The sequence below is a fragment of the Aotus nancymaae genome, unplaced genomic scaffold (genome assembly GCF_030222135.1).
Source record: "Aotus nancymaae isolate 86718 unplaced genomic scaffold, 86718_ANA_hifiasm-v0.15.2.pri h1tg000029l, whole genome shotgun sequence".
Lineage (NCBI taxonomy): Eukaryota > Metazoa > Chordata > Mammalia > Primates > Aotidae > Aotus > Aotus nancymaae.
The window spans coordinates 76,702,685-76,718,884 of NW_026988442.1; the positions used below are offsets into that span (position 1 = coordinate 76,702,685).

The window sequence follows — 16,200 nt, forward strand, 5'->3', positions numbered from 1 at the left end:
TGAATTCCAGTAGAACTTTATCTGAACATCAGGATGCACTTATCACTTTCTGCCTATTACTGTTACTTATCTGTCTTATCTCCCGTACTGCAATGTAAGTTTCATTTGCGTTCTACAGGGCTTGTAAGTAGGTACTCAATAAATATGAGCTGATTTAATCAATTAAAAAATGAATGACAGTGCAATTCATCCTGCACCTCAGATGTAGTGAAACAACTCTGCTTATATAAAACAGCTCCAGAGGATACTACTGAAGAAAACTAAATTCATAATTTAAAATTATAGCCATTCTTAAAAATCAGAAGCTAAAAATTATATAGAAAAAACTTACCCTCTAATAACTCATCCTTTCCTTCTTTATCGGTGGACTCTTGTACAAGATAATGATGAGTGACTGAGAACTTGAAGTCAGCAAAGGAAATTTCATCTGATTTCTCTTCCCATGTGCCAGAAGTAAATATACCCTATATGTAACAATAAAATGGAAAAACATTTACCTTAATCAACAGCTATCATTATATTTACTAACCACAGGGATATTGCCCCCTTTTCTGCCATATAAATATCCTCCATACAATCAAAGAAAAAAGAAAAACATAAAAGTGAATACAACCAAGAGAAAATTATTTTATAAATGATTTATGAAACTGTTCCTTTGAAAATTCTTCTAGAATATTAACTATCAAGTGACTTACAAAGAATATTTTTGTCCAAGATGTTTCTATATAAAATCATGACTATATTACTTGCATACTGCATTATTTTTTTTTGACACCATATTTTTGACACAAATAATGCATACAGCATTATTTGACACCAGAAATTGCTTCATAAAGAAGCAATCTGCACAATCTGCACAATCAACTTAAGTGGCATGACACCTGTAGCACTTATTTAACAGATTCCTGCTTCTTCATCAAGCTTTGGCATCAGACCTTTCCATTTCAACAGCAACTTCTTGAATGGAAAACATATTAATTAAAAGTTCCAAAGAGACCCTTTCTTAAACATAACCCTAACCATAAAATGGATTTTTCCCATAGGGCTTCTAATGCCCCATAGCTATTTTTTTCCAATGAAGAGGTAAACAGTCATCACAGCATAGCACCAACCAAGAGGAAATATCAACCAAGCAACTTGCAAGCACAGATACTCCTAAGTTAGACTGAAAATGTATAAGCAATGTATCTGTGAGTTACTATTTTAAAAACGTTTTCATGGCTATACCTAATGTAAACACCTGAATGTTTTATACATATTCCTGGCAAGATATGTATAATTCTAAATTAAGTTAAATCCTATTTTAAGTGTTCTAAATGTGTATTATTACATAAGTATATCAAAGATCAATCTGTTCATTAGGATTTGAATTGTCATGTATGATACATATCAAAAATCATAATTTTATTATACTTTAAGTTCTAAGATACATGTGCAGAACTTGAAGGTTTGTTAGATAGGTATATATGTGCCATGGTGGTTTGCTGCACCTATCAACCCGTCATCCACATTAGGTATTTCTCCTAATGGCTAACCCTCCCCTAGTCCCCCATCACACACCATGACAGGCCCTGGTGTGTGATGCTCCCCTCCCTGTGTCCATGTGTTCTCATTGTGCAACTCCCACTTATGAGTGAGAACATGAGGTATTTGATTTTCTGTCCCTGTGTTAGTTTGCTGAGAATAATGGTTTCCAGCTTCATCCATGTCCCTGCACGAGCTCATCCTTTTTTTATGGCTACATAGTATTCCATGGTGTATATATGCCACATTTTCTTTATCCAATCTATCACTGATGAGCATTTGGGCTGGTTCCAAGTCTTTGCTATTGTGAACGGTGCTGCAATAAACATTAGTGTCCATGTGTCTTTATAGCAGAATGATTTATGATCCTTTGAGTATATACCCAGTAATGGGATTGCTGGGTCAAGGAAATAAGAGAAGATACAAACAAATGGAAAAACATTCCATGCTTAAGGATAGGAAGAATCAATATTGTGAAAATGACCATACTGCCCAAAGTAATTTATAGATTCAATGCTATCCCCATCAAGCTACCACTGACTTTCTTCACAGAGTTAGAAAAAACTACTTTAAATTTTATATGGAACCATAAAAGAGCCCATATAGCCAAGACAATCCTAAGCAAAAAGAACAAAGCTGGAGGCATCAAGCTACCAGACTTCAAACTATACTACAAGGCTACAGTAACCAAAACAGTATGGTGCTGGTACCAAAACAGATATATAGACCAATGGAACAGAACAGAGGCCTCAGAAATAATGCCACATATCTACAACTGTCTGATCTTTGACAATCTGGACAAAAACAAAAAATGGGGAAAGGATTCCCTATTTAATAAATGGTGTTGGGAAAACTGGCTAGCCATATGCAGAAAACTGAAACTGGACCCCTTCCTTACACTTTATCCAAAAATTAACTCAAGATGGATTAAAGACTTAAATGTAAGTCCTAAAACCATAAAAACTCTAGAAGAAAACCTAGGCAATGCCATTCAGGACATAGGCATGGGCAAAGACTTCATGACTAAAACACTAAAGGCAATGGCAACAAAAGCCAAAATTGACAAAAGGGATCTAATTAAACTAAAGAGCTTCTGCACAGCAAAAGAAACTATCATCAGAATGAACCAGCAACCAACAGAATAGGAGAAAATTTTTGCAATCTATCCATCTGACAAAAGCCCAAAATCCAGAATCTACAAAGAACTTAAACAAATTTACAAGAAAAAAAACAAACAACTCCATCAAAAAGTGGGCGAAGAATATTTTATTTTATTTTATTTTTGAGACAGAGCCTTGCTCTGTTGCCCAGGCTGGAGTGCAGTGGTATGATCTTGGCTCACTGAAATCTCTGCCTACCAGGTTTAAGTGATTCTCCTGCCTCAGCCTACTGAGTAGCTGGGACTACAGGTGCCTGCCACCATGCCCAGCTAATTTTTGTATTTTTAGTAGAGACAGATTTTCTCATATTGGCCAGGCTGGTCTCGAACTCCTGACCTTGTGATCCGCCTGCCTCGACCTCCCAAAGTGCTGGGAATACAGGCATGATCCACTGCACCTGGCCTAATTTTTTGTTTGTTTGTTTGTTTTGGGACAGAGTCTCCCTCTGTCGCCCAGGCTGGAGTGCAGTGGTGTGATCTCGGCTCATTACAACATCTGCCTCCTGGGTTTAAAAGACTCTCCTGCCTCAGCCTCCCACGTAGCTTAGATTACAGGCATGTCCCACCAAGCCAGGGTAATTTATATATTTTTAGTAGAGATAGGGTTTCACCATGTTGGCCAGGCTGGTCTTGAACTTCTGACCTCAAGTGATCTGCCCACCTTGGCCTCCCAAAGTGCTGGGATTACAGGTGTGAGCCACCACATCTGGCCAAAAATAATAATTTTTATGTGTGGGGTTTCTTTAACATGAGGTTAACCTATGTTAAATCAAGGCATCAATGATCTATACCAGTCTCAAGGGGCAGTAAGTAATATGATAATGTACATAAGAGCCTGTTTTGCTAGAGAAATGCCCAATATAAAGCAATTAAGGCTAAAACTAGGAAAGAGAAAGTCCAGAAAAGGAGAGAGAAATACCTTTTTCAAGTTTGCGGTAAATCTAAAATACTCTTTTTAAATGATACAGAGATATTGTCCGACCCTAATTCTGGATTCTCGGTACTATTGTCAACCTTACCAACATCTATCCAGAGGAAGATTTGACTGTATTCAATAAAGATAAGGCATCCAAGTTCTGTCTCCAAAACAGACTCAACTATTAAACAAGACTCTAATATCCCATATTCAATTCCATTATGATATAGTTATTTGATATCAAATTCCAGTATGGCATATATCTGCTCTAAGAACCAGAAATGACAACTCCAGTTCTTCAAAATTAACATAGTAATTCATTAAAAATTACCTTTGAGGATCCTAACCAAAAAATAGAGATACATGTGTAGATTAAAAAGAAAATTGTCCCTATTCACAGATTACCTGATTATGTATGTAGAATATCCAAAAGAATCTACAAACATATGACTAAAACTGATGTTTACCAAGTTATAAAATTCAAGGTCAATATCTAATAACCATCTATATTTTTATATACTAGCAACAAATGCTTGGAAAGTGAAATTTTTAAAAATACCCTTTACTACCATAAGAAAAAGAAATGATCTAGGAATAAACTTAATGAAAGATGAGCAAAAAATCTACCTAAAATACTTAAAAACACTGCAGAGAAACATTAAAGACCTAATAGAGATATATCATATACATGGATTGGAAGACACAATACTGTGAACACATCAATTTTCTCCAAGTTAATGTATATATTCAACATGATCTCACTCAAAACCCCAGCAGGCATTTTTGAAGAAATTGACAAGCTGATTCTAAAACTAGTATGAAAATCCAAAGAACCTAGAACAGTTAAAATAATTTTGATGAATAACACTGATTATAACATTTACTTTGCTATAATAATTAAGACAGTATAGTATTGGCATAAAGAAAGACAGATCAATGAAATAGAGTCCAGAAATAACATTCACACTTATATTTGACTTTACAACAGAGATGCCACTGGAATTCGGGTGGGAAATAATAGTCTTTTCAACAAATGGTCCTGGAATAATTAAATATTCACATGGAAGAAAACAGGAGAGTATCTTGGGATCCTGAGAATACCTTGGGGATAGGCAAAGATTCCTTTGACCAGACACAAAAAGCACTAACAATAAAATTAAAAATAGAGACAGTGAACTTCATCTAAATAAAATTTGTGCTTATCAAAATACACAGTTAAGACAATTAGGTGGCTGGACACAACAGCTCATACCTGTCAACTCAGTTCTTTAGGAGGTCAATCAGGGAGGATTACTCGAGACCAGAAGTTCAAGACCACCTTGGGCAACAAGACCCTGTCTCTAGTCCTAGCTACTCAGGAAGGCTAAGGCAGGAGGATCACTTGAGACCAAGTGTTTAAGGCTACAGTGAGCTATGATTGTACCACTGCACTCCAACCTGGGTGACAAAGCAAGAACCTGTCGCTAAGAAAAAAGAAAAAACAGAAAGAAAGAAAGAAAATGATTAGAGGAAAAACATCATTAGAAAATGATTAGAGGAAAGAAATGGATTACAGGAAAAACAAAATATATACCTGAAAAAGGATCTGCAACAAGAACATATGAGGATAATAAAAAAAAAATTGAACAATCCAAATCTATTAACGAGCAAAAGACTTGAATAGACAGCAGAAAGTGCTATGAATGACCAATAAACAGTAATTGTGATTAATTACTAGATGACTACTGACTATCAATAGTCATCAGTGAAATGCAAATTAAAACCACAATGTGATACCACTTCACACCCAACAGAACGACTAAATATAAAAATCTGTCAATGCCAAGTGTCAGAAAGAACAGAGGAACTTGAAATCTCATACGCTGCTAAGAGCATAAAATGATAAAACACTTTAGAAAATAATTTGCCAGTCTGTAATAAAATTAAACATGTAATTATATTCTAAGACCTAGCAATTCCACTCCTAAGAATATACCCAGAGAAAAGAAAGCAGATATCTACAAAATTCTCCACAGAAGCTTTGATAATAATAGAGAAATGGAGACAATTTAAATGCCCACCAACAGGAGAAAGGATGGTGTATTGTTGTGTAGTTATACAATAAAAAGAATGATACATACAATATGGGTGAATTTTAAAATCCTCATGTTCAGCAAAAAAGTTAGATACAAAGAGTGCATACTGTATGAATCTATTTATAAAAAGCTCTAGAACAGGAAAAAACTAAAATACACAGCGAAAGAAGTCAAAACTGTGGTTGTCTCTGGAGATGAGAAACAAGCAATCTTTCTGCGATAATAAAAGTGTTCCATATTTTGATACGAATAGTGGTAACATGGTTATATACATTGTTAAAACAATTATATATGTGAGTTCTGTAAACTTTGCTGTGTATAAATAACCCAACAAATTTAAAAAATCAATAAAATATCCCTTAAAAATGAGATGAAGAATCAGTGTTAAAATAACTTCTGAGGAAAATGTGAGGGTTGGTGAGAGAAGAATGCTCTTTTTCCAAAAGAAAAGACAGTAACGGCAATTATGTATGACGACATGGTACTAATCATCATAATTTGGCACCAACAATCCTTTCCACTTATCTTTCAACCTACTCAATAAACATTAGGTAACTAAGATAGACTCTAAGCCATAACTTTAGAGTGCCAAAGACCACAGTAAGATAAACATCACTCCCTTAGTTAAGCCCTTCACAATATGTTTCCTAAACTGTTTTAGTAGCCTTCCGTCTTTGTTACACATGGTTATCTTCCTAAAATACAAATCTGCTATTTTTCCTTCTCTGCTTAAAATATTTCAGCAGCTTTCCATAATCTATAATAGTGACCTCTATCAGTAAAAATCTGATTATACACCTCCATATATGTATTTTTTATTTCCAATTATGTATTATAGTAATATGTAATCAATATATTATACATATTGTATAAAAACAAAAAACTTTATATTAAAAGGATATAAAAATGTAATAGAATTACAAGTTATAATACACAAATGTTTCAACATGAGCACCTCTAAGATAGCCAAGTTACTCACGTTGGTGGAAATACAAAGCTTACAGATCTGACCCCATTCCTTTTCAGTTTTACCCCCACAGCTACCTTCCCTTGCCCTCGTATTACAATTATGCCTAACAACTTGTTTTTCCCAGAAGTGTGCTTTCTTTTTACACCTGTGCATAGGCTATTCCTACTGCTCTTCTCTACTTCATTCATTTTTTTTTTTGAGACTGAGTTTCACTCTTGTTGCCCAGGCTGGAGTACAATGGCATGATCTTGGCTCACCATAACCTCCGCCTCCCGGGTTCAAGCGATTCTTCTGCCTCAGCCTCCCGAGTGGCTGGGATTACAGGCATGTGCCACCACGCCCAGCTAATTTTGTATTTTTAGTAGAGATGTGGTTTCTCCATGTTGGTCAAGTTGATCTTGAACTCCCGACCTCAGGTGATCTGCCCGTCTTGGCCTCCCAAAATGCTGGGATTACAGGTGTGAGCCACCGCGCCCAGTCCCATTCTTTAAGTAAACTTTTAACTCATTCTTCAAAATTCAACCTAAATATCAATTCCTATAGAAAATCTGCTTTTGATTATTTTCAAGCAGTTAGTGATTATTTCTCAGCATCTTGTTCAAATACAAGAACGATACCTTATTCTAATTATTTGTTTATATGTCTGTTTCTCCACTAGATTGTGAAAAGCAAAGACTACTTACTGTTCTATTCATCTTTGCAACCTAGTACTTAACAGTACCTACATGCTTAATACATATTTAAGGAATTACCTTTCTTCAGAACTCTTAATAACCCCGATAACTTCCAAAGGTACTAGAAAATATTTCCTAACCAGTATACTATCCAGTAACATATTGGATATCCATATACTGAGTAATATATACACTGTGATCTAATAAGCTGAAATAGCACACAACCCCATCCAAAAGGTATTCTTGTATTGAACTGCTGCAACAACTAGATATACACATGCAAAAGAATAAAGTTGGATCCTTTCCTTACTCTAGACTTAAAAATTAACTAAAAATGGATTGCAGATCTAAATGTAAGAGCTAAAACTATAGATACCATCAAGAAAGTAAAAGGATGACTCACAATGATACATGCTACAACATAGGGAATGGGAGAAGATGTTTGCAAATTATGTACCCCATAAGGGACTTATATCCAGATAAAGAACTCTCACAACTGGATAATCCTCAGGGAAAAGAATAAGCCAGGTATTGATTCAAGGAGGCATAAGGTACACTGGTTAACACAAATAAGCCATCTTTAAAGGGGCCAAGTACCCTTTAGCATCATCTCGGGTACTCGGATCTAATAGGCACTTGGCCTGCCTTAGCAGTCAAAATGTATATTCCTTTCTGAGCCAGTTTGGCTTCATTTTAAGCCTGTGTGTTTTAGCATTGTTCACAATAGTCTAAAGGTAGAAGCAACTCAAGTATTCACTGACAGATGAGTGAATGGATTTTTTTTTTCAGACACAATCTTGCTCTGTGGCCCAGGCTGGGGTGCAGTGGCGCAATCTCATCTCACTGCAACCTCCACCTCCCAGGTTCAAGCGATTCTCCTGTCTCAGTCTCACCAGTTGCTGGGACCACAGGCATGTGCCTCCATAGCCGGCTAATTTTTATATTTTTAGTAGAAACAGCGTTTCACCATATTAGGCCAGGTTGGTCTCAAACTCCTGACTTCAGGTGATCTCCCTGCCTCGGCCTCCCAAAGTGCTAGGATTACAGGCGTGAGCCACCATGCCCGGCCCATTAATGGATTTTAAAATGTGGTATATACATATATGGAATATTATTCAGTCTTCAAAAAGAATGAAATTCTGACCACATGCTACAACGGGAATGAACCTTGAAGACACTATATTAAGTGAAACATGATAGACCCAAAAGGACAAATATTGTATGATACCTTTTATGTGAGGTTGTTATTGATTAATGGGTAGAGTTTGTTTGGGATGATGAAAAAAATTCTAGATATGAATGATGGTAATGACTGCACAACAATGTGAATATATTTAATGCCACTGAACTACATACTTAAAAATGGTAAAAATGGAAAATTTCATATATATGATGTATTTTGCCACAGTAAAAATATATATAAACTCTTGTGAAGTTGTGAAGCACAAGACATTCAAATTAAAAGAAAAATGACAGATGAGGGAAAATATCTGCAACTCAGAGAGTCAGCATTCATTAAAAATATAAAAGCCTTTGTACAATCCAATGAGACAGCAGAAAACTGGTCAGTGTATCTAACATGCCATCAAAAAGGAAATTCTAATGTCTAATAAACACTAAGGAATGCTCAATCTCAACAGTCCTCAGGAAAATATAAAAAATGAGATAGTTTTAGTCTGTTATATTAGCAAATATATAATGAGAATAAACAGAGTGGACAGAGTGAGGATATGGATGCTTTCATATACCATATGTGGAAAGAGTATAAATACAGTCAACTATTTTGGCAGAAAACATGGCTGTATTTATCAAAAATTAGAATCATGTCCTCTTTGACCTTGTAATTCTACTTTTAGAAATCTGTTACAGAAATATTCATACAGATATGCAAGAGTATTCACAAGGAGAAGGAGACTGGCAGGCTCAAATGAAAATGCTTACAGACACTGATACTCAGTGATCCCACAATGAAATAAAAGTTTTTGATCCTATGAATCCCACGAATTTTAGTTCCTCACTCTCAAATCAGTGCATCAAGATCATCAGATATTTGAAGAAAACCCTCATATGAAGGAACCAGTGACCCCTTTCCCCCAGAAAAAGGAAAATATGCAAGAGTATGTAGAACAATGCTTATCCCTTCCAGGTTGCCCTAAGGACACTCCTCCAGGTAACTGCCACCAGTGCAGAAGGCCAGGCCACTAGAAGGCAAACTGCCCAAATGAGACACATTGGGAAGAGCCCTGCACAGCTTGCCCCTCTGCCACATGCTCAGTCACTAAAAACAGGACTGCCTGAGGGCCAAAGGGCCACCAGGACAATACCAATCACTGATAGCCTTGAGCTGAGGGGTCTCTCTTCTCTAGCTGGCTTCCAAATCAGACAGTGGCATCAACAAACAAAGCCAAGGGTAACTCATTAAAATGAAATTATAAATTTCCCTTTTGGGTTCAAGAGCTGCCTACTCTGTATTAATCTCCTTCTCTAAGCAACACTCCTCCAAATCCTGTTGGGTTATGGGGGGCAAATGGCACTCCCTCCTCTCCCTCCAAAAGAAAAAAAATCACACCCCTTTATATTACTTAAGGGACCAATTACCATTCTCCCACCAGTCCTGGGTAATGTCTAAATATCCCACACCCCTTTAGGGCAAAAATATACTTTCTAAGACGGGTGTCTGCTTAATATTTACCCAATCTCTGAATTCATTTTTCCCTCTAATACCTCTATTTCTCCTGGGAAAGCTATCTAGATCTTTAACCAGTAACTTCAACCTAGATAGTCCTACCCCTGGGGTTAAAAATAGCCCACACTTACTCAGACAGAAACTAGCAGAAAATCTAACTAAGCAATCTCTTGAGGTATATCTATATACTCCTACAGTATATAGATAACCCCCCTATCTGCTCCCTTTCACAGGCTTATACAGAAACATGTAATACAAACCATAAATTCCTAACAGAAGAAAAACTTCTACAGTATGTAGAAAAACTATTTATCTCCTCCCCTTCACAGACTCACACAGCAACATGTAATACAAACCATAACTTCCTAACAGAAGAAAAGTAACTTTTGTCTAATTCAAAGGCTATAAAGGTAAAGAGGTATTTTTGGTAAGGAAGGCTTTTAAAAAGATATGTTATATGAGAAAGGATCTTGTATGGTAAATTCTTGCCCTAAAGTAAAATAACTGGTTGTTTAAAAATAAAGGATGGTTAGGACAAGTTATAAAGTCCAAGCACATAATAGATGGTCAACGTAAGTCATAAGAAAATCATGACAGAAATTTATTTATTTGTTTTTTTTTTTTTTTGAGATGGAGTTTCGCTCTTATTGCCCAGGCTGGAGTGCAATGGTATGATCTCAGCTGACTACAACCTCCACCTCCCGGGTTCAAATGATTCTCCTGCCTCAGCTTCCTGAGTAGCTGGGATTACAGGCATACACCACCATGTCTGGCTAATTTTTAGTATTTTTAGTAGAGATAGGGTTTCTCCATGTTGGTCAGGCTGGTCTCAAACTCCTGACCTCAGGTGATCTGCTTGCCTCAGCCTCACAAAGTCCTGGGATTACAGGTGTGAGCCACCGCCCTTGGCCAGTAAATTTATAAAAGGATTATTGTATATAATTAAAACATAATAGTCTCTATAAAATTGGTTCCCTACATTGTGTCTAATTAAACACTTTTTCATTGAGTTTAACTTCCAGGTTACCCAAATGAGCTTTCAATAAGGAAAAAAAATCACACTACAAAATGTTTTTCTTTGCCTTTTTGATAACTGGCTTAAAAAAACAAAACTTTATCTTCTAGAATTCCACAGTTAAACCTACAATGATGCTGCAAAAGGGGTATCAGTCTCTCCCTAATGATGCCTTCTACCTTTACAAATCTCCCCTTGATTGAGCTGAACACTAGTTTCACCTTAACGTGCTCCCCCTCTCTGATAAGTCCCTTCCTCCAGCAAGATCCAATACCTGGTAGGGCACCATGGCTCATGCCTGTAATCACAGCACTTTGGGAGGCTGAGGTGGGAGGGTCACTTGAGGTCAGGAATTTGAGACCAGCCTGGTCAACATGGTGAAACCCCATCTCTACCAATACAAAAAATTAGCCAGGCATAGTGGTGTGTACCTGTAATCCCAGCTACTCAGGAGGCTAAGGCATGAGAATACTTGAACCCCCGAGGTGGAGGTTGCAGTGGGCCAAGATGATACCACTGGATTCCAGCCTGGGTGACAGAGCAAGACTTGAAAGTAAAGTGAAATAAAGGAAAGTAAAGGGAAGGAGACAGAGAGAGAGAAAAAAAAAAAAGAGAAAGAAAGAAAGCAAAAAAGCAAGCAAGAAAGAAAGATCCAATACAATATCCTAAGTCCCACAATCCAGAACAATGACCCACAGAGCTTCCTGACAGACCCAACCATCAGCAGGGCTAGCGCCATACCCACAGTTAGCAGGAAGTGGTTAGAAAATGAGACCTCCACCCCCAATGTCAAAGACATTGTTGTTCTATTGGGAGGAAATGTGGACTCCTGATAGATAAGCAACAAGGAAGGGGAGCACGTAGCCCCAGGAACATGACCTCACCCTGCAGCCCCCTCAAGCCCCTCCCTCTTTGCAGACAGTCCCTTCTCTGCTGTGCTGCACCTTGCACCCTTGTAACATATCTTTGTATTTTCATACTTTCTCTAATAAATCTTTTTTTTTTTTAACCTACGACTGTCTCAGTAAATTATCTTACTACCTGTAATACCAGCCCCAGCCAGTCACACCAACAACAGAAAGGAATTCAAAGACAGGAGCCTAAAAGCAGTTTCTGTGACTATTTTAGTGAAATATGAAAGCAAGCTAATTTTTGTAACATCAAGTAATTATTATCCATTCAAATATTTTAAATAAATAAAACTGCTTTCCACTGATTGGGATTAGCACAATATTTTGGACAGGGGACAAAGATAGGGGATAGACACTGGAAACAAAGGGGAAAAAGTATATAATTTTGGAGCATTTAACATTTAAGGGCCAGTAAAATGAAGCTCTGGGCCTCAAAGCCAGGATACTAGAATTAGAAAAAAGGATAAGAAGGTAGAAGGGTATCAAGGACAAATTTCACCAACTTAAAAACTACCAGTCCTGTATGTGAGTAAACTGCTGCTTCCACACAGACCTATAGTCTATCATACAAACTGTCGCAAAAGTACATGTTCAAGTAAGCCTTTGTATATATATTCTGTCAAAATGAAATATTTTTAACTTTTAAAATAATAAATATATACCAAAATATTTTTAAATATTAGCTTTTATTTAACCATTTTTGGGGTCATGGGCTCCTTTGAGTATCTGACTAAAGCTGTGGGCCATCTCCAAAAAAAATTGCACACATTCAAAATCAAAATTAAGAATGTATACAATTGTCGGGCACAGTGGCTCATGCCTGTAATCCCAGCACTTTGGGAGGCTGAGGCAGGCAGATCACCTGAGGTTGGGAGTTCGAGACCAGCCTGACCAACATGGTGAAACCCTGCCTCTACTAAAAAGAAAAAATACGAAATTAGCCAGACATGGTGGCACATGCAAGTTCTTCTCAGGAGGCTGAGGCAGGAGAATCGTTTGAATCCAGGAGGCGGAGGTTGCAGTAAGCCGAGATTTCGCCATTGCACTCCAGCCTGGGAAACAAGAGCAAAACGCCATCTCAAAAAAAAAAAAAGAGAGAGAGAATGCATACAATTTAAGGAGACCCAAGACTCTGGATTAAGAATTCCTTTTAGAGCCGGGCACAGCAGCTTACGCCTGTAATCCCAGCACTTTGGGAGGCCGAGGCAGGCAGATCACCTGAGGTCAGAAGTTTGAGACCAACCTGATCAATGTGGAGAAACCCCATCTCTACTAAAAATACAAAATTAGCCAGGCCTGGTGGCACTTGCCTGTAATCCCAGCTACTCAAGAGGCTGAGACAGGAGAATCGCTTGAACCTGGGAGGCAGAGGTTGCAGTGAGCTGAGATTGCACCATTGCACTCCAGCCTGGGCAACAAGAGCAAAATTCCACCTCAAAAAAAAAAAAAAAAAAGAATTTCATTTATAGGCCAAGAGTTTGAGATCGGTCTGGGCAACAATGCAAGACTCCATCTCTACTTAAAAAAATACAGAGAGAACACCCATTATATAGCGTGTAAAGCCCTTCTATCCACAGTGAGCCATGTAGCTTTTAAACTGGTTGAACGCTAACTGCCTGAACAGCTCCAAGTCATTAGTTGCACATGTTGACCTAAAAGAAGAAGCTGAGGCAAAATTAACAGAGGGACATTATTTGGGCCAAAGTTGAGGACTGCAGCCCGGGACACATTTCCAAATTGCCCTGGGGATTGCTCTGTCTACCTCTGTTACAAACAGGTTTTTAAAGGAAACAAGGAGTAGGCTGATACCAAGTTGTCTGATGGGAATTCTCATTAGTTTACACATATAACATTGATTAGTGATTGGCTATACATTGTTGAACTACATACAGGGCATGAGTTACAATGTCCATCGTATGACAGTTTATGGCTATTTGGCATCAATTAACCAACAACCCACATGGCAAATGGCTTCAAGGTAATTATTTAGCTCAGGAGAGGTTTGACTCCTGTTACATTTTAAATGACTATCTGTGCTGGATAATTTAAAGAAGCTTCCATTCCTCAAATAAAAAGTTTTTTCTTCCTTTCCTGGAGGGAGACACAGAAAGAATGACAGCTGAATTAAAATGATTGTGGAGCAAAGAGAAAAAGGATTTAACAATCTGGAGGTGAGGGAAGACAGGGGGAGAAGGTTGTTTAAATAAGCAGGAAGTGGGGGGCACAATTCCTATTGCACAGTAGGCTCTCAACAATAAATGAATGGGAAAAAAATGAATAAAACAAAAGAACAAAAAGAAGTAGTTGACAAGATGAAGAGTCTTTTATGACATGGCCCCAGAAGTAGGGAGAAAAATTTAATATTTTATTTGCTACCCTGGAAGCATATTTTAAATACATCCATTCTATGGAAAAATGCAATTGAAATTCTCAACAACCATTTTCACAAAGTTTTAGAAAATGACTCATTCATAAAACTTGCCAATTCATATAAAATTCATTAGAAGGAAAAATCAAATTACTAAATCATAAACTAAAGGGAAAAATTACTAACTAAAGAAAAAAACCACTTGTAAAGAAAATGGTTAATTATAAAACTAAATGCAGAAAAATTAAACTACACAGTTACTTTAAAATGTACCAGACCATCCAGAAGACTTTCCATCTTCTGTATAATGCTTTTTAAAATGCTATCATCACCATATTTAAACAAAATTCCCAGGTAAGTAAATGTGGTCTGTTTACACGGTGTATCTTATACAAAGGGAACATGACAAGTTCAAGGAGTTCATGTATTCTGGCAAGTCAATCAACAAACATGTACTAAGCACACACCAGGCAATGTGTCGTGTAACAAATGAATTATGAAATTAGCTGTTATTACTAATGATACTGAATTACATCCTCTGTATGCCAGACCATTAAAAAGGTTAAGAGTCACAGCAATAGAGATGTAATTGCCAAAATCTCCCATAAATGATTATGGCTTTGCTAATTTATTTTCTGTGAAAAATCTTTTTTTGTTGCATTTGTTATAACAAAATGTGATCCCTACCAAGTCAAGTGGTAAAATTTAAGTTAGGGCATCGTGTATTGAAAATGAATATTAATTTATGAAACGCTCTCACAGCAGACTAATGTTTGTTGTTTAGAATTACAGAGAAATTTAATTACATCAATCAGTGTCTTAAGTATGGACTTTTTTTTTTTTGAGACAGAGTCTCATTCTGTCACCCAGGCTGGAGTGCAGTGGTGTGATCTCAGCTCACTTCAACCTCTGTCTCCCAGGTTCAAGCGATTCTCCTGTCTCAGCCTCCCAAGTAGCTGGGATTACAGATGCCCAGCACCATGCTCTACTAATTTTTGTATTTTTAGTAGAGACAGGGTTTCACCATGTCGGCCAGGCTGGTGTTGAACTCCTCACCTCAGGTGATCTGCTCGCCTCAGCCTCCCAAAGTGCTGGGATTACAGGCGTGAACTACGGTGCCTGGCCTGCCTTTCTTTTTTTTAAGAAAGATTTTTATAGTCTACTTGCTTTAGTAGCATACACCCTAAACAAAATTTAAGTTTAAAGTGAAATTCATAATGCATATTAAAAATTTAACTTATCACACTGAGAGAATAATCTATCACACATTTAGTTATTGTGCAATAACTAAATGGCAAGCAAATCATTAAAAATATATAAAAGAGGCTGGGCACGGTGGCTCATGCCTGTAATCCCAGAGCTTTGGGAGGCTGAGGCAGGTGGATCACAAGGTCAGGAGATAGAGACCATCCTGGCCAACATGATGAAACCCCGTCTCTACTAAAAATCCAAAAATTAGCTGGGCATGGTGGCGTGTGCCTGTAATTCCAGCTACTAAGGAGGCTGAGGCAGGAGAATTGCTTGAACCCGGGAGGCAGAGGTTGGAGTGAGCTTAGATCACACCACTGCACTCCAGCGTGGCAACAGAGTAAGACTATGTCTCAAAAAAAAAAAAGAAGAAGAAGAAGAATATATAAAAGAATTAGGAAATAATTGAACTAAAAATGTCTACAGAGATATTTTATTCTTATCTATCTCAGAATTAAACTTGAGCTTTTTCGGTCAGAATATATTACATAAAGTGTTTTTTCCCCCTGCTAGGTGCTATGTTTTTAGCTGCTAGGTGCTCTAAGAAACAATGAATCATTTTTATTGCAATAGAGTGTTAAATTATTCTATGTTTATATTCTACTTTACTTAAGCAAATATCATTTGCTGCCTCTAGTAAATACTTATAAGAGA

General features: G+C 37.2%; 1 protein-coding gene across 2 annotated transcripts in view; it reads right to left on the reverse strand.

Annotated features, from left to right (window-relative positions):
• Nucleotides 1-16,200, reverse strand: part of RAB3GAP1 (RAB3 GTPase activating protein catalytic subunit 1) — a 103,809-nt gene that overhangs the window by 71,920 nt on the left and 15,689 nt on the right. For both annotated transcript variants that reach the window (XM_012468455.2, XM_012468454.2), the window contains exon 4: nucleotides 332-464. In XM_012468455.2, the coding sequence (XP_012323878.1) occupies nucleotides 332-464 (133 nt within the window). The remainder of the gene's footprint in view (nucleotides 1-331; nucleotides 465-16,200) is intronic.